This window comes from Cetorhinus maximus, chromosome 15 (genome assembly GCF_964194155.1).
Source record: "Cetorhinus maximus chromosome 15, sCetMax3.hap1.1, whole genome shotgun sequence".
NCBI classification, from domain to species: domain Eukaryota; kingdom Metazoa; phylum Chordata; class Chondrichthyes; order Lamniformes; family Cetorhinidae; genus Cetorhinus; species Cetorhinus maximus.
This window is the reverse complement of record NC_135893.1, coordinates 9,026,921-9,053,754: the sequence shown is the minus strand read 5'-3', so window position 1 is coordinate 9,053,754 and position 26,834 is coordinate 9,026,921. Positions and strand designations below refer to the sequence as shown.

Genomic DNA, 26,834 nt, shown 5'->3' with positions numbered 1-26,834 from the left:
GAGCGGAGAGCGAAGAGAGGGAGCGCGGAGAGAGAAGAGAAGGAGCGGAGAGAGAAGAGAGGGAGCGGAGAGAGAGAGAGCGCGGAGAGAGAAGAGAGGGAGCGCGGAGAGAGAAGAGAGGGAGCGCGAAGAGAGAGAGAGGGAGCGGAGAGAGAAGAGAGGGAGCGGAGAGAGAAGAGAGGGAGCGGAGAGAGAAGAGAGGGAGCGCGGAGAGAAGAGAGGGAGCGGAGAGAGAAGAGAGGGAGCGGGGAGAGAAGAGAGGGAGCGCGGAGAGAGAAGAGAGGGAGCGCGGAGAGAAGAGAGGGAGCGGAGAGAGAAGAGAGGGAGCGGAGAGAGAAGAGAGGGAGCGGGGAGAGAAGAGAGGGAGCGGGGAGAGAAGAGAGGGAGCGGAGAGAGAAGAGAGGGAGCGGGGAGAGAAGAGAGGGAGCGGAGAGAGAAGAGAGGGAGCGGGGAGAGAAGAGAGGGAGCGGAGAGAGAAGAGAGGGAGCGGGGAGAGAAGAGAGGGAGCGCGGAGAGAGAAGAGAGGGAGCGCGGAGAGAAGAGAGGGAGCGGAGAGAGAAGAGAGGGAGCGGAGAGAGAAGAGAGGGAGCGGAGAGAGAAGAGAGGGAGCGGAGAGAGAAGAGAGGGAGCGCGGAGAGAAGAGAGGGAGCGGAGAGAGAAGAGAGGGAGCGGAGAGAGAAGAGAGGGAGCGGAGAGAGAAGAGAGGGAGCGGAGAGAGAAGAGAGGGAGCGGAGAGCGAGAGAGGGAGCGCGGAGAGAGAAGAGAGGGAGCGCGGAGAGAGAAGAGAGGGAGCGGAGAGAGAAGAGAGGGAGCGGAGAGCGAAGAGAGGGAGCACGGAGAGCGAAGTGAGGGAGCGGAGAGAGAAGAGAGGGAGCACGGAGAGCGAAGTGAGGGAGCGGAGAGAGAAGAGAGGGAGCACGGAGAGCGAAGAGAGGGAGCGCGGAGAGAGAGAGAGCGTGGAGAGAGAGCACGCGGAGAGAGAGCGAGCCCGCAGAGAGAGAGAGAGTGCGGAGAGGGAGAACGTGCGGAGAGGGAGAGAGAGAGCACGCAGAAAGAGAGAGAGAGCGCATGCAGAGAGAGAGAGAGCGCATGCGGAGAGAGAGAGAGAGAGCCCGCGGAGAGAGAGAGAGCGCGCGGAGAGAGAGAGAGCGCGCGGAGAGAGAGAGAGCGCGCGGAGAGAGAGAGAGCGCGCGGAGAGAGAGAGAGCGCGCGGAGAGAGAGAGAGCGCGCGGAGAGAGAGAGAGCGCGCGGAGAGAGAGAGAGAGAGAGCGCGCGGAGAGAGAGAGAGAGCGCGCGGAGAGAGAGAGAGCGCGCGGAAAGAGAGAGAGAGCGCGCGGAAAGAGAGAGAGCGCGCGCGGAAAGAGGGAGAGAGCGCGGAAAGAGAGAGAGCGCGCGGAAAGAGAGAGAGAGCGTGGAAAGAGAGAGAGAGCGCGTGGAAAGAGAGAGAGCGCGCGGAAAGAGAGAGAGAGCGCGTGGAAAGAGAGAGAGCGCGCGGAAAGAGAGAGAGAGCACGCGGAAAGAGAGAGAGCGCGCGGAAAGAGAGAGAGAGCACGTGGAAAGAGAGAGAGAGCGCGCGGAAAGAGAGAGAGAGCGTGCGGAAAGAGAGAGAGCGCATGCAGAGAGAGAGAGCGCATGCGGAGAGAGAGAGAGCGCGCGGAGAAAGAGAGAGAGCACGGAGAAAGAGAGAGAGTGCGCGGAGAAAGAGAGAGGGCGAAAGAGACAGAGGCAGCAAACCTCAATGGTTCACCACACAAGAATGTAGGTAGGAGCTCACACTTGGATGGATGCTCGTGAGGATTTTTGGACTGGAAGATTTGTCTAGCTTTGGCTAGAGGGAGGAATCTCCAATGTAACCCTAGCCGTAAAGCCAGTTCAGGGATTAGAAGTTATCCAGTTGGAAAAGGAAAAGAAGTGAAGCAAGCCCTTAGGGCCCAAGAATCACTTTGGACTGGTTCCAGGAGTATCGAATGTCTATTTAAGGGACAGAGCAAGTATGACTGTGAAGAGGGTTCCAAATCATGATGGTGTGTGACGTGGAGGGGAATTTGCAGGTTGGTGTTCCCATGTGTCTGCTACCCTTGTCCATCTAGGCGGTAGAGATCATGGGTGCGGAAGGTGCTGTCAAAGAAGCCTTGGTGTGTTCCTGCAGTGCATCTTGTAGATGGTACAGACTGCTGCCACTGTGCGTCGATGGTGGAGGGAGTGAATGTTTCAGGTGGCGTATTGGGGTCAATCAAATGGGCTGCTTTATCATGGATGGTTTGGACCAAGGCAGCAATGAGGTCAGGAGCCAACTGGAAATGCAACCCGAGAATCGACGAGCAGGTTATTGACGAGTAAGTGCCACTTGAAAGTACTGTCAAAAACCCCTTCCATCACTTTGTTGATGAGAATAGGCTGATGGGGCAGTAATTAGTTGGATTGTATTTGTCCTGCTTTTTGTAGACAGTACGTACCTCAATAAATTTCCACTTTACCAATGTTTTAGCTGTATTGGGAAAGCCTGGCTAGAGGCGTGGCTAGGTCTATAGAGGTAGTGGCTGAACGAGACTTGTGCGAGTTAGGACACAGGCAGCAGAAGAATTCGACATATTCCCACCCGCACCCCTGCCCCCCTGCTTTCTAAATCGACATTCTAGGGGTTTTAAGAATGTATGATGCGAGTCATGTCAATCCGTATAGAAAACATGTCAATTCACGGAAGAAATTCAACTAAGGCTATCTACCTGTACGTTTCCTTCCCCCACCACAATCTCGGCTGTATAGGCATATTGTACAAGCTGCTCTAAGGCCTGAGGGTCAATATCATGTAATGTCACATGCGTCTGGCGACTCTCACTCATCTCATCTGCAAGCAAGACAAAAGAAAATACAGAAAAGTAGTTTATGGCATCATAGGCAATTGCGAAAGATCACATTTGCTTTACCTGTTGTCGTTGGTGGTGGTGATGATGATGGATGGGAGGGAGATATCATCCTTGGGGTTACCTCCAACCCAGACACTTCATCTACAAGGTGGAACGCTGCATAGACAAACAGTTTATTCTCACAAATGCAAGGTCTCACTGATATAAGCCCAATGTAATCTCAAAACACTTGGGAGGAGGTAGAACCTCCCCAGCTGATAATTTTACTGGCGTCAGCACCAGAGAAAAATGGGAAATCCCGTTACTAAAGGGCGCTGACATTCCTGATGCTGAACTTCACACAGCACCTTTACAGTGCAGAAGGAGGCCATTCGGCCCATCGAGTCTGCACTGGCTCTCCGAAAGAGCATTCCACCTAGCCCCATTCCCCCTGCCTTATCCCCGTAACCTTGCACATTCTCTCTTTTCAGGTAGCAACCCAATTCCCTTTCGAATACCTCGATACCTCAATCGAACCTGCCTCCATTGCCCTTTCGGGAAATTTGTTCCAGGCTCCAGCCACCCTCCGCGTGAAAACATTTTTCCTCACATCACATTTACTCCTTTTGCCAATTATTTTGAATCTGTGCCCTTTAGTTCTCGATGTTCCTTCCAACCCCACCCTGGGGTCTATCGCTACATGTGCTGCAGCACATTTGCATACAGTACTATTTAAGTTAACTCAGTTTGGAACTTATGAAAGAAAATGACCAGCGACATACATTCAATATTTAACTGATAGAGTTTACAGCACCGACACATGCCATTGGATCCATACTGGGTTTATTCTCCACATTAGCCTCCTCCCAACTTATTACATCTAACCTTGGCATGGCGGCATAGTGGTCATGTTACTGTGCTCCTGGGTTAGCGATCCATGGGCATGAGTTCAAATCCCGCCTCGGCAGTTTAAATTCAGCTAACTAAATAAACCTGGAGTAAAGAGCCGGCATCGGTGATGATGACAAATGAAACTACCAGATTGTCATAAAAGTCTTCAGGGAAGGAAATCTGCCATCCTTATCTGGTCTGGCCCACAGCAATGTGCTTGACATTAAACTGCCCTCTGAAATGGTCGAGTGAGCCACTCAATGCCACCACCACCACCACCACCATCTCAAGGGCACTCGGGGCTGAATGATAAATGCTGGCCTTATCAGTGATGCTCATGTCCCATTCCCAGTTCCCCCAGCTGCCTTTGGCAGGACTTGAACTCACTTGAACATTGGGTTAATAGCCCGGGCCTCTGGATTACCAGTCAAGTAACATAACCACTACGCTACTGGTCCGCAGCACAGGAGCATCCTGAGCTATTGCAAGACATTATTGATATTTATACTTGTCAAGCAATCAGGTGATAGTCCCATTTTTAGGGCTATCAATATCCCATCTTATCTTTCGCAAACCTCAAGTTAGTTCACAGTCTTTTTGAGATCACTGTGGGTGGGCGGGTGGGGGGAAATTTGTCTGGAAAGGGTGAGTGGGCAGCGGGTGGGGGCAGGGACAGAACGAGCTTCTAAATTGCTGGACGTCATCATTTTGGGGGCTATTTTAACTCCCGGGCCGCAGTTGCTTCCCACTGTCAGCTGCCTGCCAGGACCAGGCTGAAAGACACGCCAAAGGGGCTTTGAGCAGGTCAACACTGTGGGGCTGGTAGGCTGCCCACTGGCACCAATGGGGTGGGTGGGTGAGGGGGAGGGGGAAAGAGAAGATCAGAGCCATTTTGCACATAAGAAGGGGGATGGAGAAAGCCTAAACCTGGGTTTTTCACGCAGTGCCTCAAGGAGCACCCGCCCGCCCTCCCTAAGGAAAGCATTGACTTTTTAGCTAATTAATCTCCCATTTGAGCCAAGCAGGCACCTCAACAGCCTAAAAACAGGAAGGCCCAATCACAATGGCAGTAGGTGGGAGCAGGAATGAAGCACGAATACTGTGCCAATGTTAAATGTTCACCTGCTGTATTCTCCCCTGCTCTATCATTCAGCAACTTTTACCCCTTTCCAACTCTATTTTTAGCATCAATTCTCAAACGATTAAACCCATTGGCAGTTCCTCCTTGCATCATAATTTGACCAGCGATTTTTTTTTTAAAAAAAACTCTCCTCTCTGCTTTGGTTAATCCTGAGGCCGGCCTATCTTCCCTTTCTAGTTTGGGGGAAAGAGTCTCTAATTTCTTCTTAAAAATTCATTCACGGGATATGGGCATTGCTGGCCAGGCCAGCATTTATTGTCCATCCCTAATTGCCCTCCAGACAGATGCTGATAAGCCAGCCTGGTCTTTGTGGTTTACCCTTCTTACTCCAGATTTTCGCCGTTTGCAATTTTTTTTCCCCTTTGCAATCTCATTATCAAGGACTATCAGGAGCAGGTTTAATTCTCCGGCAACACATGCAGAGTCCTACAAAGGAAAGGCTCGGTACTTACTGGTAAACATAGCATGGAAGTAAGGGCTACAAGAGGCTAGCACCAGTTTGTGGGCCTTAATTTCCTTATTGCCCACGTGCAAGACGATATCGCACAGCAATCCTCGCTGTCTCATTCTGTTCATCGACACAAAAGCGTCATGGTAATGGCGCTTGGAATTGTGGGAGATGCTGTGGCCATCACGGTTCAGCAGCTGCATTCCGCCCTCCATAACGGGACTTCTCTCCGAGGTGCCTTCTTTTGCAGATTTCACTCTCTGTGACTACAACAAAAAAAAGAGAAAAGCATTACTTCAGCAAAAACATGCTAGAAGCAGTGGAGGTCATTAGAACATAAGGAATGGGAGTATTCCTATTATTAGACCATTTTTCTCCCCCTTGAGCCTACTCCTCCATTGGATACGATCGTGGCTGATCCTCTGCCTCAACTCCACTTTCCTGCCCGCTCCCCATATCGCTCAAAGCCCAGAGTGACCAAAAATCTATTTGTCTATCTATCTATCCCAGCCTTGAAGATGCTCAACAATGGAGCATCCACCAAAATAGAGAGTTCTGATGATTCATAACCCTCCAAGTAAAGAAATTTAATCTCATTTCAGGTCCAAAGTGAGTCAGGTGTCCATGTACATAGATCATTAAAATGCCCTGAGCAGGTACAAAAAAAAACTAATCCAAAGAGCTAATGGAATCCTGGCATTTATAGCTAGAGGACTGGAATACATGGGGTAAGAAGTCAAGCTTCAGCTGCACAAAGCCCTGGTTGGACCATACCTGGAGTACTGAGTTCAGTTCTGGGTGTCACACCTTAGAGGGAATGCAGTGTAGATTTACTAGAACGATCGTTGGACTCCAAAGGTTCAATTACAAGGAGAGATTACACTCAAACCAAGATTGTATCCCCTGGAAATTAAGGGTGATTTGATCAAAGTTTCCAAGGTACCAAAGGGAACAGGTAGAAAGAAACTATTTCTGCTTGTTGGGGAGTTTAGGGCTCAGGTTTACGGCCTAAAACTTAGAGGCAGGCCTTCCGGAAATGAAATTAGGAAACACTTTGATATACAAAAAGGAGTTTGGAACTCTCTTCTGCAAATGGCAGTTGACAACGGGTCGATGGCCAATTTTAAGATTGCTAGTTTTTTGTTTACCGAAGATATTAAGGGATACCTGGGATAAAAGTGAGTATATGGAGTTAGGAATTAGGTCACAGATGAGCAGTGATCTCATTGAATGGAGGAACAGGCTTGCAGGGCTGAATGACCTACACCTGTTGTTCCTTTGTTCCCAAATCCCACTGGGATAATGGCGGTGTTTGCCTTACAGGTCTCCCACCTCACCACCTTGCTATTTGATGTGTCATTAGTAGAGGTTGGGGGAGGTGGAGGTGTGAAAGATGCACTTAAAGCAAGAGGAAATATTCGGCAAGATTGTTTTTCTGCCCAAATATTGACATTACTGGGGCTACGCACGTGGCCATTCACAGACTGAGTGAGCAAATCCGGCAACGCTCCCCTCGTCAGGTCAAATGATACCACGTATTGAATCCAAACATGGAAATATTATCTAGATAGCACATTATCACTCCGACAATCTATATACAGCAACTGTCTACATTTTAGGGTATAGTTATGCTAAATGTCTACATTTTAGGGTACAGTTATACTAAGCCTTTAGCAATTGTCACTTTTGCTGCCATGGTGACAATCTGAGGAAGGGGATCACCAGTTGGAGAACCCAGCTGACTTGATCACACTGATTTTAGGAATCAGCCAGTTGGTGAAGGCAAAAAAATTAGTTAAAGACAGTTTACTGAGCATCATTCTCATAGCTACAGCCATTGCAATGTTTAACCGGAACCCCCTCCTTGAAGTCAGGCACAAGAAAATGCACGCTCCAGCAATCCCTCGGGTGGGAGAGGCTGTTGTATTCTCTAGCCACTTCTAAATTTAGAGGCAAGGTTCTCTGTGGTGCCATTTCCTCGAATAACCATCAATGTTGTTTCTCGGAATCTGGAACTAAGCCAGAAGCAAGGCTGCAGTGAGGGAGTGCAGGGAAGGGAGGGAAGTGCAAACACAGCACAAAACTCTTGAAGGGATATATAGAGGAAAGAAAATGAAACAAAAAGGGAAGAGCATAGAAGCGAGAGATTGCAGAGAAAAGAAAAGCGATGAAGAGGAATGGGAAGAGGCTCATGTGGAGCGCAAACTTTTTGGGCTGAATGGCCAATAGATAGATTTTTGATAGACAAGGGAGTCAAGGGTTATGGTGGGGGGGGAGCGGACAGGAAAGTGGAATTGAGACCACAACTTGATCAACCATGATTTAATCGAATGGTGGAGGGGGCTCAAAGGGCTGAATGGCCTACTCTTGCTCCTACATCCTATGTTTGGGTCATAGGAACACAGGACATAGGAGCAGGAGTAGGCCATTCAGTCCTTTGAGCCTGCTCCATAAATATGTAATTCTTTGTATGAGCCCCTAAATGTGACATTATCTAGTATATTAAACATCTTATCTTCCACTTATTTGATGATTTTCTGTCAGTTTAATCACACTTGTTGATGCATTTCACTGACAGGAAAATAACCAAGACAAAAACGCTGCGAAAACAATGTTTGGTGACAGAAGGATTTGTCATTGGGATGTTAATTATATGATCAAGGGTAAGGGTATACAGGTGAAGGGCACTGATTAAGTGCCTTGAGCACATATAAAGAATGACAGGGAACATTACAAAAACAAAAATACCTGGAAAAACTCAGCAGGTCTGACAGCATCTGCGGAGAGGGGGATACAGTTAACGTTTCGAGTCCGTAGGACCCTTCATCAGAACTCACGGGGAACGTTATTTTAGTTCAATTTTAATAAGTTTCCGTTATAGTTTTTGATATTTGCTGTAGTGTCCCTTTAAGGGGCTGTTTATTAGTCAATTAGCTTAATAGGTAAGGAAAGACTGGGTCGAGGCAGCGGACTGTTGAGGGGGGTCGTTCGACCTGACTTGCTGCCTCCCTTCTGCGGCTATGTTTGTGCCCAGGTGTCCCTGGAGAGGGAGCACACGGTGTCCGACGGCAAGCTCCAGGCCTTCCCGTGACCCATGGGCACCATACGGGCTGGAGCGCAATATCTCCACCCAAAATATTACTTCAATGTGAAAAAGCTTCCGTCAAAGTTCCGATTTTTGTTACAATGCCTCTTTAAAGGGGCTGTGAATTTGTTTATTAATTAATTGGTTTAATTGATTCTTTACACTGTTCTGACAAAAAGCAAATAAAAACTGGCTAATGCTCTGGGGGCACGGGTTCAAATCCCACCATGCCCACTGGTGGAGTTTAATTTTTTTTATTTCAATGCTCCTTCAAGGGGTGGTTCATTAGTTAATTAGTTTATTTGATTTATTCAAAAGAGTGTAAAGGAAGACTACTGGGGCACTGGGTGCTGATAAGGGAGGAGGCAATACATACGTAATTCTGTATTCTGTAAATAATTTATTAATTACTTCTAATTACTAGATTTAAGTAAAAAGATTGGTGCCCTGTTTCCTACTTTACCATCTAGCTTCGGAATGGACTAACAGGATAAAGGTGAGGTCTGAGAATGCAGTTAAAGGGCATGAGTGTATCACTGTGGGACAACATGACTGAGATTGACTGGAGAACATATTCACCTATCTGGGAAAGGAAAAGTACAGTGACCCACAAATGAAGGTTAAAAATTAAAATTACAAACCATGAAAATGAAAAATTTTGAATTTTCTCGATCACATGAAAGTGTTTTTGACCCTCGCACCGGTGAGGGGTCACATTTCCTGAGAGCCGGGGAGAGATGTAAAGAAGATTTTGGATTATCAAATCACAACGAGTCCCATCAAAGCAGGATTTCTATAAGCATATTGTAAAGGATAAGTAACCAAATCCTGATACCTCCAGGGTTATTATTACTGGTTTCATATTTGGTTGGTATTGGGCTCACATGGGAAATGAATTCTTCGCAGTCAGGTCATTAGAAGCAGTGTTGGAAATGCTTTGGGGCCGCTGGTAGTGTGAATTTTTTCCTGCGTTACTTTTTGGGATGAATTCAAAGCACCAGGTACAAAGGTGAAGCTACTGTGAATATGCAAAACTGCACACGCACCATTGTTCAAAAGTTGTAATGCTACCTTTCGGCTCCGAGTCAGGGAATTTCCTTGACTGTTTTAAGCCTGGCACAGGTAGTGGAGGCAATTTCTTTGATCCGTTCATGGGATGTGGGTGTCACTGGCAAGGCCAGCTCTTATTACTCATCCCTCGTTGTCCTTGAGAAGGTGGTGGTGAGCTGCCTCCTTGAGCCGCTGCAGTCCATGTGGTGTAGGTACACCCACAGTGCTGTTAGGGAGGGAGTTCCAGGATTTTGACCCAGCGACAGTGAAGGAATGGCGATATATTCCCAAGTCAGGCTGGTGTGTGACATGGGGTGTGGAACTTGCAGGTGGTGGCATTTCGATACACCTGCTGCCCTTGTCCTTCTAGGTGGTAGAGGCTGCCAGTTTGGAAGGAGCCCTTGTAGGAGCCTTGGTGAGTTGTTGCAGTGCACCCTGTAGACAGTACACACTGCTGCCACTGTCCGTTGGTGAACGTTGGAAGGCGGTGGATGGGGTGCCAATCAAGTGGGCTGCTTTGGCCTGGATGGTGTTGAGTTTCTTGAGTGTTGTTGGAGCTGCACTCATCCTGACAACTGGAAAGTATTCCATCACACTCCTGACTTGTGCCTTGTACATGGTGGACAGGCTTTGGGGAGTCAAGAGGTAAGTTACTTGCTGCAGAAGTCTCAGCTTTTGATAGGATGGAAGGATTACTCAAGAAGCAGTTAGATACTGCAGTTAGGGTTGCCAACTGTGATTAAATGTAACACTAGAGGTTTCATCATGTGACTTGCCTCCACACTCCAGCCATTGGTTGGCCAACACATCCATCCTTGTGACGCACTGCCTTCCTCCACCAATTGGAAAGCATAAGACTCATTACCCAATTGGAGGATGTTTGTCAGCCAAACAGCTTTCCCGCCCCCTCACCCCCCGGCCTCCTTTTTCGACACTTTTATATCTGGTGAAGAGAAATGTCCAAAGAAAATGACAAAAACAAAATATTTTTTTAACGTCCTGATGATTTTTCTCCAGGGTTGCACACAGCAGTGTCCTGGAGATTGACCTTCAATTCCTGGGGACCCTAGGCAAATCCTGGAGGGTTGGCAACCCTAACTGCAATGGTGAGGATACAAAGGTTTGTACAGAAGAATGAGCTAATTGACTACACTGCCTCTGTCACCTGCATTTATCCTTGTGATAGTGGTGGAATATAGTGCAAGCGGCCTATGTACAAACTCCAATACTGGCCCAGGTGGGTGACTGAGATCTCTTACCCTACTGTCAGAACTAAATGAGAGCACCCAGCATCCCCAACAGTGTTCATTCACACTTACAGCCCTTAACATTTAAATGTTTATCTTGGCTCCTGGAGAATCGGATTATGGTGAGGTGAGAGCAGCAGGTGTCTCAGTGCCTCTGACAGCACCTGCACAACCCCTTTTATATTAGTGTACCCTCTCTGAACAAAAACATCATCTTGCATTTCTGTAGCATCTTTTACATAGTACAATGCCCCCAAAGTGCTTTAAAAGCCTTTGCAGGTGACTCTCTCTGGCTACAACAGGATAAGGAGAACGGAACTGGGCGAGGGGAGGTCCATTCAGATGGATGACAGTGGAGTGGTGTTGGAGGTGGACAGTGTGGTCAATTGTGTCAAAGGTTGGGAAGGATGATCAGGATGGTTTACCGTGGCTGCAGTCACATAAGACGGTCATTCACAACTTTGGTAAGAGCTGTGGCCGAAATGGAAATCCAGCTGGTGGGATTCCAGCATGGAATTATGGGAAAGCTGGGCACGAATTTGGGAAATGACAACACTTTCAGTTGAAGACAATCTAAAGAGATTATAACACTGGCTCTGTATGTAGTAGTTTTTTTTTAAAAACATACTTTACTCCTATATATAATTTCAAAGAAATTCTGTTCTCCCATCACCAATTTGAAAGTTAGTACTGCATGTCAAAGCAATCCATTAATTTAGCGTTTGCAATATCATAAGTAGCTTTCAATAGAATTATCCTCCATGCTGTGGTTAGGCTGGTGCGCAGTGCTACAGAAATTAATGTGCAAATGACAATGCATTTCCAAGTGGTTTTTTTTGTTTTAATTCTGGTGCTAAGATACCCAACGGAACGATAAACTCAATCATGAAAATTAAACAAAGGATTAGCCGTCAGCTCTTTTCATTCTGGCGGTGGTGAATCCAGGAATGGGGCAGGAAACCACACAAACAAGAAAGGCACATTTCAGGAGAAGGAGCACTACAATTTGGTGAAATAAATATGTTGGAAGAGGACAGCAGCAAACTAACTGCAGTTATTGGCTACCGAAAAACCTAGAGTAAGATCGGTTCCAAGAATGAACACTTACAAAATGAAGAGGGGTCCTGAGAAAGGAGGAATGAAGAGAAGATGATCTTAATAAGGTTGTACACAGTACAAAGTAAGAACGACTGGAGGTACCCCACGTACATCTTTCACTTTCAAGTTAAGCTGAAAGCGGGAGTATAAGGTGTCAGGTTCCATCCTAAAGCCAAAGGGAGATCCTTTGAAAAGCCATCTTAGATAACTCCAAGCTTGCAGTATTTCTAGTAACACTCTAATTTGATGCGCTGCATTGACTAAGTGCTCAGGTCGCCCAAGTGGTTGCATTTTGTACCTCTTTCCCCCTTTATGCTGTCTGTTTAGTAAACATCTACTTGCTCAAAGCAACTAAAAAGTTACCAGAATCATTCACGAGCCCATTTCGCTGGAATGTTTTAATCTGGTCCGGCAGACATTTCCAGCTTTATGAGCTCAAGCACGTATAAATACTAGGCAGGAAGGGCAGAGATCCATTTTATCGTGTGCTCTTGTCGATAACTTCCCTAGGTCTGGAACACGGAGGTGTAATAGGTTCTCTTTCATTAGAACTCTGGATGTCTCCCCTCACAGGCAGAGCGCACTTCAGGTACCCCAGACACACTTTCACTGCCCATTTCCCAATCTTATTGACTTTTCAACAGAGTCCACCTGCTTTTTTCCCTTCCTATCTTATAATAACTTGCATCCTCCATCCGCGCAGAACGGAGGACCAAAGTCCTTCTGACTCTTGTACAGCCTCGTCACTCAAAACTTTCAACTCGACAACTTGTTAACAGCACCTGTTTTTGCTATCTAGAGCTGCTTTTGCTGGTGGACCCAAGTTGTAGGGAGGCTGGCCCACAGGAAATAAGTAGGTCTTTATGGACCTGGAACTAATGGATTCAACAGCCGGTGAAGAAGCATCACTTCAAGAAGACAGGCTAAGTTGTTTTCAATTCTTCATGGAAGTATGTGCACAGTGATGCTAATTTAACTAACAAGAGAATTCTCATATTGAAACAGGATGTGGCAATATTGTTTGACAGGGTGGTCTAGGATATTATATACGAGGAATTTCTGTTGGGGATATTCATGGACAAGTGCCTAAAGCATTTGCAGGACATTCTCCTGCCTGATATATTGACAGCGGCATTATCCCATTTAAAAGGAATAGGGCACCGGTTCCCTTAAAATAACAGAGAAATGTCACAATGCATTATCATTCCACACACACTAACATCGCCAACAGGAATTTATGCTCTTATATTACATGTGCTGTAGTTCACGGAGAGCACATCATAGTGACCTTAAGACCTCAAGCTCCACTTTTAATGAAAAATGAGCAAATGCCCATTTTTCTCCATAATTAACAATCCACTAACAAAGTGGGCTCAGAGCACAGCTTGAACAATGTGCTTTCTCAGCATATCATTTTGCTAGCAGGTTAATTACTGTGAAAAATGGAGAATCTCCCAATGTCCACTAGAAAAGGGATTACACTCCCAACGGAACTGAAAGTATTACATTGGAAGGGCATCATCTTAAAAAAAAAATCAGCCAGGCCATTTGCTACAGAATGCACAGAACAGAACACATTCAGACCAACACAAGCCTCCCTCCTTTCTTCATCGCACCCTAACAGTATATCCTTTCATTTCTTCCTCCCTCATGTTTAGTCAGCTTCCCCTTAAATGGGTCTATGCTATTCAACTCCACTACCTTTTGCGACAGCAAATTCCACATTCTATTCACAAGGATTAAAACCAGGGAACAATCCTTCACACAAAGGGTAGTGGAAATCTGGAACTCTGTCCCCAAACAAGGCGGTGGGTGCTGGGGTGGTCAATTGGCGCGGTGATGACTAAGTTTGCATGATTTTTGTTAGTTAGAGGTATCGAGGGATACGAGTTAAAGGCAGGTAGGGGCAGTTGAACCATGATCTAACTGAAACACGGCACAGGTTCAAAGGGCTGAATGATCTACTCCTGTTCCTATGACTGTGTTCAGTAATTATTACAAACTTCTAAATGGTTACAAAACAGAAGAAAATGAGACTGATACCGTGGTATCGTTCTCAGTCCCTAACCCTCCCTTGATATCCAAAATGTCATCCAGCACTCCTTTCATTGGTGACTTATTGCATGTATAGCAATGAAGATCTCAGGTTATCTATTGTGAAAAGGAACAAGTAAAGCTCCATCGTTTCATCGGGCCCACATCTTCGTGTACCGCCCCCCTGTCCCCAGCTACCTAATCACCTGAGAGAAAGTTCTCCACATACTCTTGCTGAACACCAAAGATTATCATGTAAGACCCCAGAAAATTCATCCAGCCTGGATCTTGTACAAGTCATTGGTTGCTGGAGTTTTGAACACTGTTTTGGGCTCTTGAGGAAGGTTTCCCAGAATAACATGGGGAATGACAAGTTGTAGTTATGTAGAAGGGTTTGAAAAATAAAAGCTTTTGCAACAGAAGGGTGGATACAGCAGAGGTTTTCAAAATTAGGTAAGTTTATTTTCAAGGGATAACTAGCGAAAGGTTGGTTTATAGTTCTGGGAAATGAGGAGTTCAATGGTTATTATTGTAACAGTAAATGGGGAAGTTAGAAGAATTATTTTCATACTGAAGGTTTTTAGAACAAACAACACTTTACTACAAGTGGTTTTACGTGGAGCCTATAGCATCTATCGACTCCTTATCTTGGGTACCTAACATTCAAGTGGGGTCTATGTGCATGAAACCCATAGAGGTGCCTTCCTCCTCTGCTCATCATCTTTTTGCAAAGCACAAAAACAATGGAGTTCCAAAGGGGAAGTCCATTATTTTAGAATATGGTTAATGTGCATTTAAATACTTTGTAAATAGCAGCAGTTAGTTCGAAATCCTGTTTTAGCTTTACTATACGCATCATGCCATTACCATAGTAAGTGAATTGTCTTTCATCTCCGAGTTGATTGTTCATACCCAGTAGGTGAACACTTCCTTTCTCTCTCCCTCATAGTTGTAAGGGTTCTATTTTGAAATGAGTTGGGACAGTCCCCATCCAGATCCCAGCACCAAACTGACACCAATTTGGCAATTCCTCAAACCCGTGTCCCATCAGGGAGTCATATTCATAGGGAGTAAGGGTCGGGGCTACAGTATACCAGATTTCTCTTCAATAATTGGCAATGCCACTGGAGAGGCCATAGTGTGGCTGGCAAGGGCAACAGGAAAATGTAACTCATGCAATAGGCCTTGTTGGCTGGGGCTGAGGCAAATAATGCCTTCTGCAGAGAGAAAAAAACTGCCTCTCCTATTCCTCAACATGATTTAACCTTCGTCCCCAATTTTACCACTTTGCATAATAACCATTTCTTTACGTATTTGACAAATTTTACACCCGTGACCCCATGTGAATTGCAAACTGTTCGAGATGCTTTGCACGCCAAGTCCCTACAAGCCTCTCAACCCATCAGCAATGAGCTGGACTTAGACTCAAGTCCCTGAATTCAAGGAACAACGGGCTACTGCACTGCACTGTAGCAGTGAGCTAAACGCAAGGTGTTCAAAATGACACTTGGAAAGCCTGACAGCTTTGCTGCACAAACAACCGGTCAAACTGAAAATTAATAACCCTCAAACACTCAAAGTGGAAACTTGGGTCATGTGCAGCTTCCTTCAGGGGCCTGGGATGGTGCATCACCGCTCCAACTGAGATACGGCAAAAAAACTTTTCAATTTGGGGGAAATTCTGTCCATTTTACACCTGCATGCTTACCTTGTAGCTAAATTCACCAGTGAGAAAAGTTTCAGCTCATAGTTACTAGTTAACATGCTCACAAGCCAACTTTAAATTTAACATAACAGTAATACATGCAAGTCATAAATCATCTTTGTTGTTGCTCACGCAACCAAATGCTTAAAAGCTTCAGCTTCCTTTAAAAGGATAGCAACACTTACCATTCTCACAAAGTTTAGACTCAACCTCCCAGAAGTTTCTTTAGTGAAAGATCGGCCTAAGTCTAGAGAGATCTTTGATTGGCTGAATTAAAATTTGTGAAATGAGAAAAGTCTGAAAAAGGAGAAAAAGCGAATAATGCAGCTTTAAAACGAGGAAGCAATCTGAAGAAAACAGGTCACGGACGCAATGACTGTGACCCAATTTTTCCCACCACATGCAAAAAAAAAAAGTTCATTTCTTTTTATCTGTTAAATTTTAAAAAAACTTCACACCACTCTTAAGCCAACACTAAATATCCTGCTGCTGTTAAAAATGCAAACATATTAATGTATAAACACACTGTTATTGCAAACAGTGAGTACTTCGCAAACCAAACAGCAAAACATTAGTCCAACATACAAAGTACATTCCTTGTTGTTAGGTAAGGAAACCCTGCGGCCTTCTCTGCACCAATAGTGTCCCCAAGCAGCAATGAGGCAAACATGCAGTTGATCTGAAGGGGGAAATCTTGGCCCAGACACCAGGAGAATCTCCTAGTCTTCTTTGATCAGCTTCATGGATCTTTAAAAACCACTTAAGCCCCCAGAACAAGGAGGCAGGGCCTTGGTTTTTACATCTCAGCTAAAGGTAGGCACCTCCAATCCTGAAGCGCAGCCTAGACCTTGCACTCAACCATTGGTGTGAGGCTCTGACCCAATTAGACCTACCGCTGGTATAACTATTATTGATAAAGTGTGAGAGCTCTGTAAACCATGCAAAGGACGCACCATCACTTCAAAAACAAGTTTTACAAAAGAGCCCGCTTCGATTTCCAAACGATTCTCTGCAAGGATACCAAAGATAGTGAACTCGTTCACTACCTGAACATGCAGGCACTGAGCTAAGATGAGAGGAAGTTTCACTGAACCACAGGCAGAGGAAGTGCCCAACACATTTGTCTGTGTTCTACATGTGTTGAGCATACCAAGGCAACAACTGTTTACAATGTAAACAGAATCTTGCCAGAGTGGATTATAGCCGAATATTTTCATCTGAGTAGTAGACAGCACATTATAGGATAGGCTGAGAGACATTCTAATCGGCATCACCCAATAACATACTATAGCAATAACATCTTTAGCATGGTATTATAATAATGACCAGAATTACATGCTATAATCTGCTAACATAATTAGTCTTCAATATTGAAAAAAAATGTCATGCTAATAATTAGAAAATTAAGCTGGTGATTGACAATTTTGAGTATTACTTAAATAAGACATTTTGTTGAAGCTTTTCATCTTGGATCAGGACAATCGCAAGAATACAAATGTCAGCGGAAGTAACAGCTTTATACTGTATGAGAAGAGAGTCCTGATTGGTTGGCAAGTGGACTTAGATTGATAGAGGCATTGCCACGGAGAATACACTAGTTAATGATGACTGACTGTTAACTGCCAAGCATTATTTGAAATTTAAACCAGGCAGCTTGACTCTGGGGCAATGCCTTGACCAATCAGCGCCAAGCTGCCTGGTTTAAATTTCGAACAGTTCTTGGCAGTTAACAGTCAGTCACCATTGACTAGTGTATTCTCCATGGAAATGCCTCTACCAATCAGAGTCCAGCTGCCAACCAATTAGCACTCTCTTCTCATACAGTATAAAGTTGGTGCTTCCCCTGACATTGGTAATCTTGCGATTGTCCTGATGAGTGCAAGAGGAAAAGCTTCGAAAAAATGTCCTTTTTCAGCGATACTCAAGTCCTGTACTACCAAACAACTATTTGATTAACAATTTATAGGAATAATACAGAATCAAACTCCCACTGTTAGGACAGACTTCCCTTTTGATTCACCTAGTTTGCCACCACTTGCACAGCTCCAAGGATCGCAATGCGAGCTCCCAGTCAGCAGTGATTGCTGTTCTTTCAATCTAACAATCCGCCTATTACTGCTGGAGCAAATGCTGCAGGTGCCCAACTGCTTTAGAGGCCCTTGAAAGCGTGTGGCACCAATGGCAGAACTTGCCTTATGTGACCTGTGGGCATGCATGAAGGCTTTGGTTTGGTTTGCTCGAGTTTACCCCCTTGATTCAATTTATTCAAAAGCCAGTTTGGTTGGGGCATCCCCTGTCTGGAAATTTTAATGGTGTCACCCCTTTAAAGGAGAGGGCCTTGGTCCTGACCCCACGAGGCTAGACTTGCTATTTCCTGCATTAAAACTAGCCGATCAGACTTTGAAATGTGGATGTTAAGACACGAGCTTAAAATTCCATATACAGGCCATAAGACAAACGAAGAGCTGCTTGAAATTGCAAGAGCAAAAAAATTCTAAAACGGTGACATCCAGAAAAGAAAACATCAGTATTTCGGCCATTTGATCAGAACTGAAAAGCTACAGAGATCTCTGCTAGAGGGCAACATGGAGGGCAGCAAAAAGAGGGGTCAACCTAGGCGCAGTTGGGTGATGGACATCACACAGCGGTTGCAGACGAGCTACAGTGGATGTGTGAGGATGACGCAAGACAGACAAGCATGACGATCAATGACATTACCATCGCTGAATCCCCCACTACCAACATCCTGGGGGTTACCTTTGACTAGAAACTGAACTGGACTAACCATATAAATACTGTGGCTACAAGAGCAGGTCAGAGACTAGGAATCGTGCGACGAGTAACTCACCTCCTGACTCCCCAGAGCCTATTCACCATCTACAAGGCACAAGTCAGGAGTGTGATGGAATACTCCCCACTTGCCTGGATGAGTGCAGCTCCTACAACACTCAAGAACCTTGACACCATCCAGGACAAAGCAGCCTGCTTGATTGGCACCCCATCCACAAACATTCACTCCCTCCACAACTGACGCACAGTGGCAGCAGTGTGTACCATCTACAAGATGCACTGCAGGAATTCACCAACGCTCCTTGGACAGTACCTTTCAAATCTACGACCACTACCATCTAGAAGGACAAGGGCAGCAGATAGATGGGAACACCACCACTTGCAAGTTCCCCTCCAAGCCACACACCACCCTGACTTGGAAATATATCGCTGTTCCCTCACTGTCGCTGGGTCAAAATCCTGGCACTCCCTCCCTAACAGCGCTGTGGGTGTACCTACACCACATGGACTGCAGTGGTTCAAGAAAGCAGCTCACCACCACCTTCTCAATGGCAACTAGGGATGGACCAGCGATGCACACATCGAATGAACAAATTTTTAAAAAAGCAGCTCTCCTGGTGGGAGTAGCTACAAGCAGGACATGAGGATCAGAATACAGGACCAATTGCCATAACTGACGAATAGTGCAGGCAAGTTGGAGTTAGGTTGTTGGTGGTGTAAATGGTTTATTTTCCATAAACTGTCAATCTTCAGTATGCCTTCGCTTTATACAAACACCTGATTGACTTGGAATATAAGTTTTCAATTAATTAGAATTCTTCATGCCAACTTTGGATAGACTTCAAACAGAGTGCAGACACAAACTGGCGAGCTACATGCCGCACAATCGGAAAATTAGGCAAGAAATGGTTGCTGAATATTCCGGGAAGAAGCATTTAAATTCCTACCTGTCTGAAAAATGCCGCAGAGGGGGCTAAAAGTTCAAACAGAAAAGGTGACTCCAGTAGCTACACCACCACGCCAACATCTCCCTCAGTTGTATAATCAGACTATAATCCGAGCTGGCATCTTAATGCTGTACTTTTTGAAGAACTGGCCTATAGATGAGACCTTAAACCAATTACCTGTTCTGATGGTTTTGGCTAAAGGCCCCATGACATTACTCAAAGGAGAGCAGGGGTTCCTGTCCTGTCCTGATCAATATTTCTCCGTCAATACAACATCACTGAAAAACATGCAAGACTGGCAGTTTTTGCTCGAATAACCATCGCTGCACTCCAAAAAGGTCATTCATTGTGTGAGGCATTTTGACGTGACAAAGATGCAAGGTGCAAAATAACATATTGTATCAAAGGCATTTTCAAGCAACAATCACTTGTATTTCTGTAGTGCCATTAAGATGTTAAACACGTCAAGGCAATTCACAGTGGAGAAGTAGACGACCAGGAATAGTAGACATTAGGGCTGATAATCAAAAGTGGTCAAAGAAGGAGCTTTTGATATTACAACATAATATTAGGAATATTATACCAAGATTAAAAACTACCCTGGAGGCCAATGTTCCGCATAAATCTTTCGATTGCAAGCTCTCAGCAGTGGCTCAGAATGTAAAAGCACTATCCACAAGGAAAGGGCCAGGACTGAGCTCATCTCAGCCAGGATGGGAAAAGGGGTATTAGCAATGCTCACACTGTCAGGAATCCTACTCACGACTGAAGCCCAGTAACTTGTTTTTTAAAAAATGGTGTGCGAGAGCCTCTGGGAAATGCACAATTGAGCTGGACTCTGATAATCTCCAGCAGAGATAACTCGCCAACAGCCACTGTCTGGGTTAGCACATGAAGAATGGCTTCTTGAGTGAAATGCTGCAGAACAACCAGTATCCCTTAAACCATACTGTGTGGTTCAGAGAAGGCAAATACAGAGCCAAAAGAAGGAGGGGGTGGGGGAGGGGGGGAAGGAAACAAATCTCGGCTGCCTCTGAATCAAAATGTGGCGGAGCCACAATTTTTTTTCCTTCCCGTATCCTTCCTCCTTAGTGCTATCGATGACCTTGTTTTTCCACTTAAAGGCAGCTGAGAAACAGCATCACACCTCACCTCATGTGAATCATGATGAATCAGATAGTAAGAGAAATCTCCTCTCTTTATACTAGGCCCTTAATCAACACAAGAGGAGTTAACATTCTCTAGCAATAGGAACATAGGAATAGGTCATTCAGCCACTCAAGTCTGGTCCTCCATTCAGTTAGGTTATAACTGATGTGTACCTTAACATCAGCTATCCATTTTGGTTCCAAAAACCTTAACACCCTTGTCTAACAAAAAAGCTATCAGTCACGCTTTTCAACTGAGCCCCAATCTCAACAGCTTTTTAGGAGAGAGGGTTTCAGATTTCCGCTACCCTGTGTGTGAAGAAACGCTCCCTGATATCACCCTGCAAACAACCAAGCTCCAATTTTAAGGTGATTCCCCTCGTTCTGGAGTGTCCCACGACAGGAAATAGTTTAACTCTGTCTAATTTAATTACCTTAAACATTTCAGTTACTCTCCTATTGTCAAGGGGATACAAGCGTCACCAATGCAACAGAGTCAGTGACTCGCGTAATAAATGTTCTCAATATGGCCAAGAGGGTGCCTATTTTCCACAATCTCTGGTAGGCCACCAGCAAGTTCTGCACCTACCTGGTGGTTCAAGGACATTTATGTTCTTCAAATGTCTTTATTTCCCACTGTAGGGCCCACTTTCTGTGCAACGTACACTTGCTGATCTTGCACCCGACAATTTTTTTCCTCAACAGCTGACAAAGCTAGATGCAGGTCCAATATTAAGAGTGCAAAGTAGGATCAAGGTTGAACACAGAATTTAGGAAAGAAAAAAAAAATGAACCAACGAGCTTGCATTTTTATTTAGCACCTTTAGGGCATTCCTAAAGTATTTTAGAGCTAATGAATTATTATTGAAATGTAGTCCACTGTGTGCAGCCAGTTTGCGCACAGCAAGTTACTTAATCTGTTCTGAAGGTGTTGACAGAAGAATCAATTATAGCCTGGACACTTGGAGAATCTGACTCTTCTTCAAATAATGCCATGGGATCTTTTACATCCATCTGACAGCAAATCAACATCAGGCAGTATTGGCCTTGGTTTAACATCTCATCCGATAAGAACAACCCTCACACAGCAGCACTCCGTCTGCAGAGAAACGGAGGGCCCAGTCATGTCAATTTTGGTAGTATACCTTGAATCTGGTCCTGTGCGCTGTGCCAATTCACTGCCTGTTTTGTGTTTTTTTTCTGACTAAGAAGACCGAAGAAATCTTTCGATGGAATTTTATCTGACACTACGGGGGATTACTCAGGATCCAAAACGGAAGGGATTCCAGCATTCAGTTTTGGGGAATTGGTTCACATAAGTGCTACCATATAGGAGACCAGAGCTCCAGCAACCTATTTTTCTCGCAAGAATTGCTCTCCAACCTCTTTAACGTCTACTATTTTTTATCAGTTTATTCTCTTGCTAACACCTCATGCCGTACTCCATATACATACAGTCTTTAGGTTTAGGAGAATGGGACAGCTCAGCCCCATCCAGAAAGATCTGATCTCCCTGAGTTCTCGTGGCTGAATTATAAAGCGATCTTCAGGAGTACGGGATGCTTTCAGCCGCAGTTTTGCTTATACCCTCGCATGACACGACCAAAGCTGACAACTTATCCCCCTGCAACAACAAAAATTCACATTCATCGTGCGGCTTTGACATAACAAAACATTTCAAGGCACTTCACACGAGAGATGTCAAACAGAGTACTATAAATTGATCTTGAAAAGCATTGTTGACAAGAGGGGCCTTAGTATCCATATTCCGCAAATCTTCAAGAGGTGCCCGTTAGAGAAACCGATAAAGATGGTTTAAAAAAAAAATTCTTGGGTTTCTAAAAAAGCACTTGAAAGCAAAGAGATCGGTGCCAGAACTTTATAAACCACTGGTTAGGCCTCTGCTGGATTATTGTGGAGAATTCTAGGCGCCACACTTTCAGGGAAGGTGTAAAGGATTTAGAACGGTCACGGAGGAGGTTTACCAGGGAGTTACCAGGAAAAGAGGGGTTTCAGTTATGAGGAGAGGTTAGCAAAATTCATTCTGTTTTCCTCGAAGCAGAGACGGTTAAGAGATCATCTAGTAGAGATGTTCAAGACGATGTGGAGGTTTTGATAAGAGCAGATGGAGAAACACCATTCCCTCTGGTGAGTGAGTCAATAGCCAGAGGTCAGAGATTTAAAATCATTGGCAAATGGTCTGGACAGGAGGAGATTTTTTTCTCCCCCCTCCACACAGGGTTGTCCAGATTTGGAATACTCTGCCTGAAAAGGTGATGGAAGCTGTTTCTATAAGTAATTTTAAAAGGGTTGCGAGGATAAGGAACTTACCAAAAGTAGGCGTGTGCAACTGAGCATGGCTGATCTTTCAAAGAGGCAGAAAGGCCCAACAGGCCAAATGGCCACCTTCTATGCTGTCGGTTTATATGATTCCATGATAGTTTGACACCAAGCCACATAAGGAAATATCAGCTCAGGTGACCGAAAGCTTGGTCAAAGGGATAGATTTTAAGGAGCGTCTTAAAGCAGGAGGAGAGGCAGAGAGGTTTAGGGCAAGAGTTCCAAAACTTAGCACCCAGCCAATGGTGGAGCAATTAAAATCAGGGATGCTCAAGAGGCCAGAATCGGAGGGCTGCAGAGGTCTGGGAAAGCTGTGGGGCTGGAGGAGACTACAGTGATGAGGAGGGGGAAAGGTCACAATGGGGTTTTAAAAAATGGTTGAGAATTTTAAAATTGTGGCATCGCCTGACCAACGGAGGTCAGCAAGAACAGGGGTGATGGGTACTGGCAGCAGCAGAGGCTTGAATGAGCTCAGGTATAATTCGGGAGTCTTGAATATAAAATGCGATTTGTCAACTGCTGAATAAAGAGTTGTAGCTACAAGGTCATTGTAAACCTCATTCAAAAAATCCTCATACAAAACATGAACCTATCATACACTTTTGAAGTTCTATGGTTATTAAAGCTTTAACATTGTAAAGTTACCAAAATGTAATGGCAGTTATTTATTAACCAACTTCTAGGTCTAAACTAGAGTGTTGAGAAAAAAGAAGCCCTTGTATTTATGTGGTGTATTGCCATCACATTAAACCACCTTAAAGCACTTCACACAGTGAATAATTTCAGGGTTAAATCAGGCCCCATGTGTCTTCGTCTTGAGTCACAAAGTCTCAGCTTTGACTCAATGGTAACACCCTCACCCCTGAGTCAGCAGGTTGTGGATTCAAGCCCCACTCATAAGAACTTAAGAAATTGGAGCAGGAGCAGGCCATTCGGCCCCTTGAGCCTGCTCTGTCATTCAGTAAGATCATGACTGATCATCTATCTCAATTCCACCCTCCTGCACTACCTGCTTATTACCCAAAACTCTCAGCAATCTCAGTCTTGGATATACTCAGCTGCTGGGCATCCATAACCCTCTGGGGTAGAGAATTCCAGAGATGCACAACCGTTTTGAGTGAAGAAATTTCTCCTCATCTCAGTCCTAAGTAACTGACCCTTATCTCAAGGCTGTGATCCCTTTACCAGGGGAAACATCCTCCCAGCATCTCGCATGCCAAGCCCTGAAAGAATTTTATATGTTTCAGTCAGATCACCATACATTTTCCTAAATTCTAGAGAATGTAGGCCTGGTTCACTCCACCTCTCATCCCAGGGAGCCCCCAATGAACCTCTACTGCACTCCCTCTGAGGCAGATATATCCTTCTTCATGGCACCAGGGCATATCATTTAAGATGATGCTGCAGTGGAGTGCCTCACTTTCAGAAAATACATGATAAGGGCTCATGGAGTTGGGAGTGGAATATTAGCATGGATCGAGGATTGTTTAATGGACAGGAGGCAGAGAGTGGGCATAAATGAGGCATTTTCAACTTGGCAGCCTACGGACAGAATTTTTCACTCGGCGTGCGGGTGTGCGCCCGACACGCTCGAGCGTGAGACAGCGCGTGATGATGTCAGGCGAGCGTCCCGACGTCATCACGCACTTGCGCGACATTTCGGACGGTGGGCGTGTGCGAGAGTCAGCGGCGCGCCCGCCGACAATTAAGAGACCTATTAAGGCCATTAACGTTGCGATCGCCGAGGATTTTTCATTGCCCATCCAACATTACGGTTGGCGGGCGAATCCTTTTCGAGGAAACCTCATCCAAGGGCGGGATGAGGGTTTCTAAGATTAATTTTTTTAAAAAAGATGAAAATGTTTGGACAGAATTTTCAGCATCCATATGTCTAGGCGACTCATTCTGATGCGTGGACATTTTTTTCAGCATTTAAAAATCTTGATTTATGGCTTCTGTGCTCTTCAGCTCCCTGAGGCAGCTCTCTACCTTCAGGGAGCTTTCTGTGAGCGCTCCCCCCCTACCCCGGCACTGGCGTCAGCACCCGCCCTCCTCCCGCCCTCCACCCCGCCAGCGCTGAGCGTTTCAGCGTGCCTCTCATGCTGGGGCTGCCCGTTAACTGGCCAGCCGGCGTGAAATTGCAGCCGGGGGCCGATCGTGGGCAGTGGGCCATCTCCGCTCCTGCCCACCACGCCCGCATCCTGCCGAACTCAAAATCCTGCCCGGCGACTAGCGAAGGGCTGGGGCCTCAGCTGTTTACAATCTATATTAGTAACGTCGGGGGAGAGACACAGAGCAATGGATCGGAGTTTGGTGATGCTACAAAGCTAGGTGGGAATGTAAGCTGTGAGGAGGCCATGAAGAGGTAGGTTAGGCTAGTGGGCAACAGGGTGGCAGGTTGGGGGATTGTGAGGCTATTCTGTTTGATCGCAAGAATAGAAAAGCAGAATATTTTTTTTTTTAAAGGCATAAACTTATAAATGTTGATGTTCAGAGTTGGCTATACTTCTACAAAGAACAAAGTTAGCAGACAGGTGCAGCAAGCAATGAAACCAGACAGATCACCTGGCATCGACCTAGGCATCGGAAACAACAACAGCAAACTCAGCCCTGTCAACCCTGCAAAGCCCTCCTTACTAACATCTTGGGGCTGGTGCCAAAACTGGGAGAGCTGTCTCACAGACTAGTCAAGCAACAGCCTGATATAGTCATCCTCACGGAATTAGACCTTACAGATAATGTCCCAGACACCACCATCACCATCCTTGGGTATGTCCTGTCCCACCAGCAGGACAGACCCAGCAGAGGTGGCGACAAAGTGGTATACAGTCAGGAGGGAGTTGCCCTGGGAGTCCTCAACATTGACACTAGACACCATGGAGTCTCATGGAATCAGGTCAAACATGGGAAAGGAAACCTCCTGCTGATTACCACGTACTGCATCCCCTCACCTGATGAGTCAGAACTCCTCCATGTTGAACACTACTTGGAGGAAGCACCGAGGGTGGTAAGGACACAAAATGTACTCTAGATGGGGGACTCCAATATCCATCACCAAGAGTGGTTCAGTAGCACCACTACTGACCGAGCCCTAAAGGACAGAGCTGCTAGAGCGGCTCTGCAGTAGGTGGTGAGAGAACAAACAAGAAGGAAAAACATACTTGCCCTCTTCCTCACCTCTGCAGAGAGTAACTCACCTCCTGACTCCCCAAAGCCTGTCTATCATCTACAAGGCACAAGTCAGGAGTGTGATGGAATACTCTCCACGTGGCTGGGTGAGTGCAGCTCCCAGAACTCTCAAGAAGCTTGACACCATCCAGGACAAAGCAGTCCACTTGATTGGCACCACATCCACAAACATTCACTCCCTCCACCACCAATGCACAATGGCAGCAGTATTTACCATCTACAAGATGCACTGCAGGAATTCACCAAGGCTCCTTAGGCAGCATCTTCCAAACCCATAACTGATAACATCTAGAAGGACAAGGGCATCAGACACATGGGAACTACCTGCAAGTTCCCCTCCAAGCCACTCACCACCCTGACTTGGAACTCCCTCCCTAACAGCACTGTGGGTGTACCAACACCACAAGGACTGCAGCGGTTCAAGAAGGCAGCTCACCACTACCTTCTCAAGGGCAATTAGGGGGTGGGAAATAAATGCTGGTTTAGCCAGCGATGCCCATATCCCGTGAATGAATAAAAAAGATTGGCTGTCATGTCCACCTACAATGGTGACTATACCTCATTAGCTGTGAAGTGCTTTGGAATGTCCTGATGATGTAAAAGGCACTATTGAAATACAAATTACTTCTTTATAACAATTGGGAAAAAAAAATGGACATTCTTTTCAATTCTGTTGCTGAATTCTATCAAGTGGAACAAAAACTCCCAGGACATTTAATCACTGGGTTCTTTGGAAAAGTGTAACAGTTGTACACTTGTTATTCAATGTGTTCCTGTATCTCTCAGGGTCAAAGAAGGCAGAGATAAAAACAGAAAATGCTGGAAAAACTCAGCAGGTCTGGCAGCAGCTGCGGAGAGCGAAACAGAGTTAATGT

At 45.6% G+C, this 26,834-nt stretch overlaps 1 protein-coding gene across 3 annotated transcripts in view; it reads right to left on the bottom strand.

Annotated features, from left to right (window-relative positions):
• klhl17 (kelch-like family member 17) overlaps positions 1-26,834 on the bottom strand; it is an 82,955-nt gene that overhangs the window by 50,543 nt on the left and 5,578 nt on the right. The window contains exons 2-4 of one of the 3 annotated variants that reach the window (XM_078559229.1): positions 5,331-5,592; positions 2,928-3,023; positions 2,727-2,848 (exon numbers count right to left, since the gene is read on the bottom strand). In XM_078559229.1, the coding sequence (XP_078415355.1) occupies positions 2,727-2,848; positions 2,928-3,023; positions 5,331-5,541 (429 nt within the window). In that variant the 5' untranslated portion in view covers positions 5,542-5,592. Of the gene's footprint in view, positions 1-2,726; positions 2,849-2,927; positions 3,024-5,330; positions 5,769-26,834 lie in introns of those variants that run through there. The other 2 variants (XM_078559230.1, XM_078559231.1) reach the window with 2 other exon arrangements.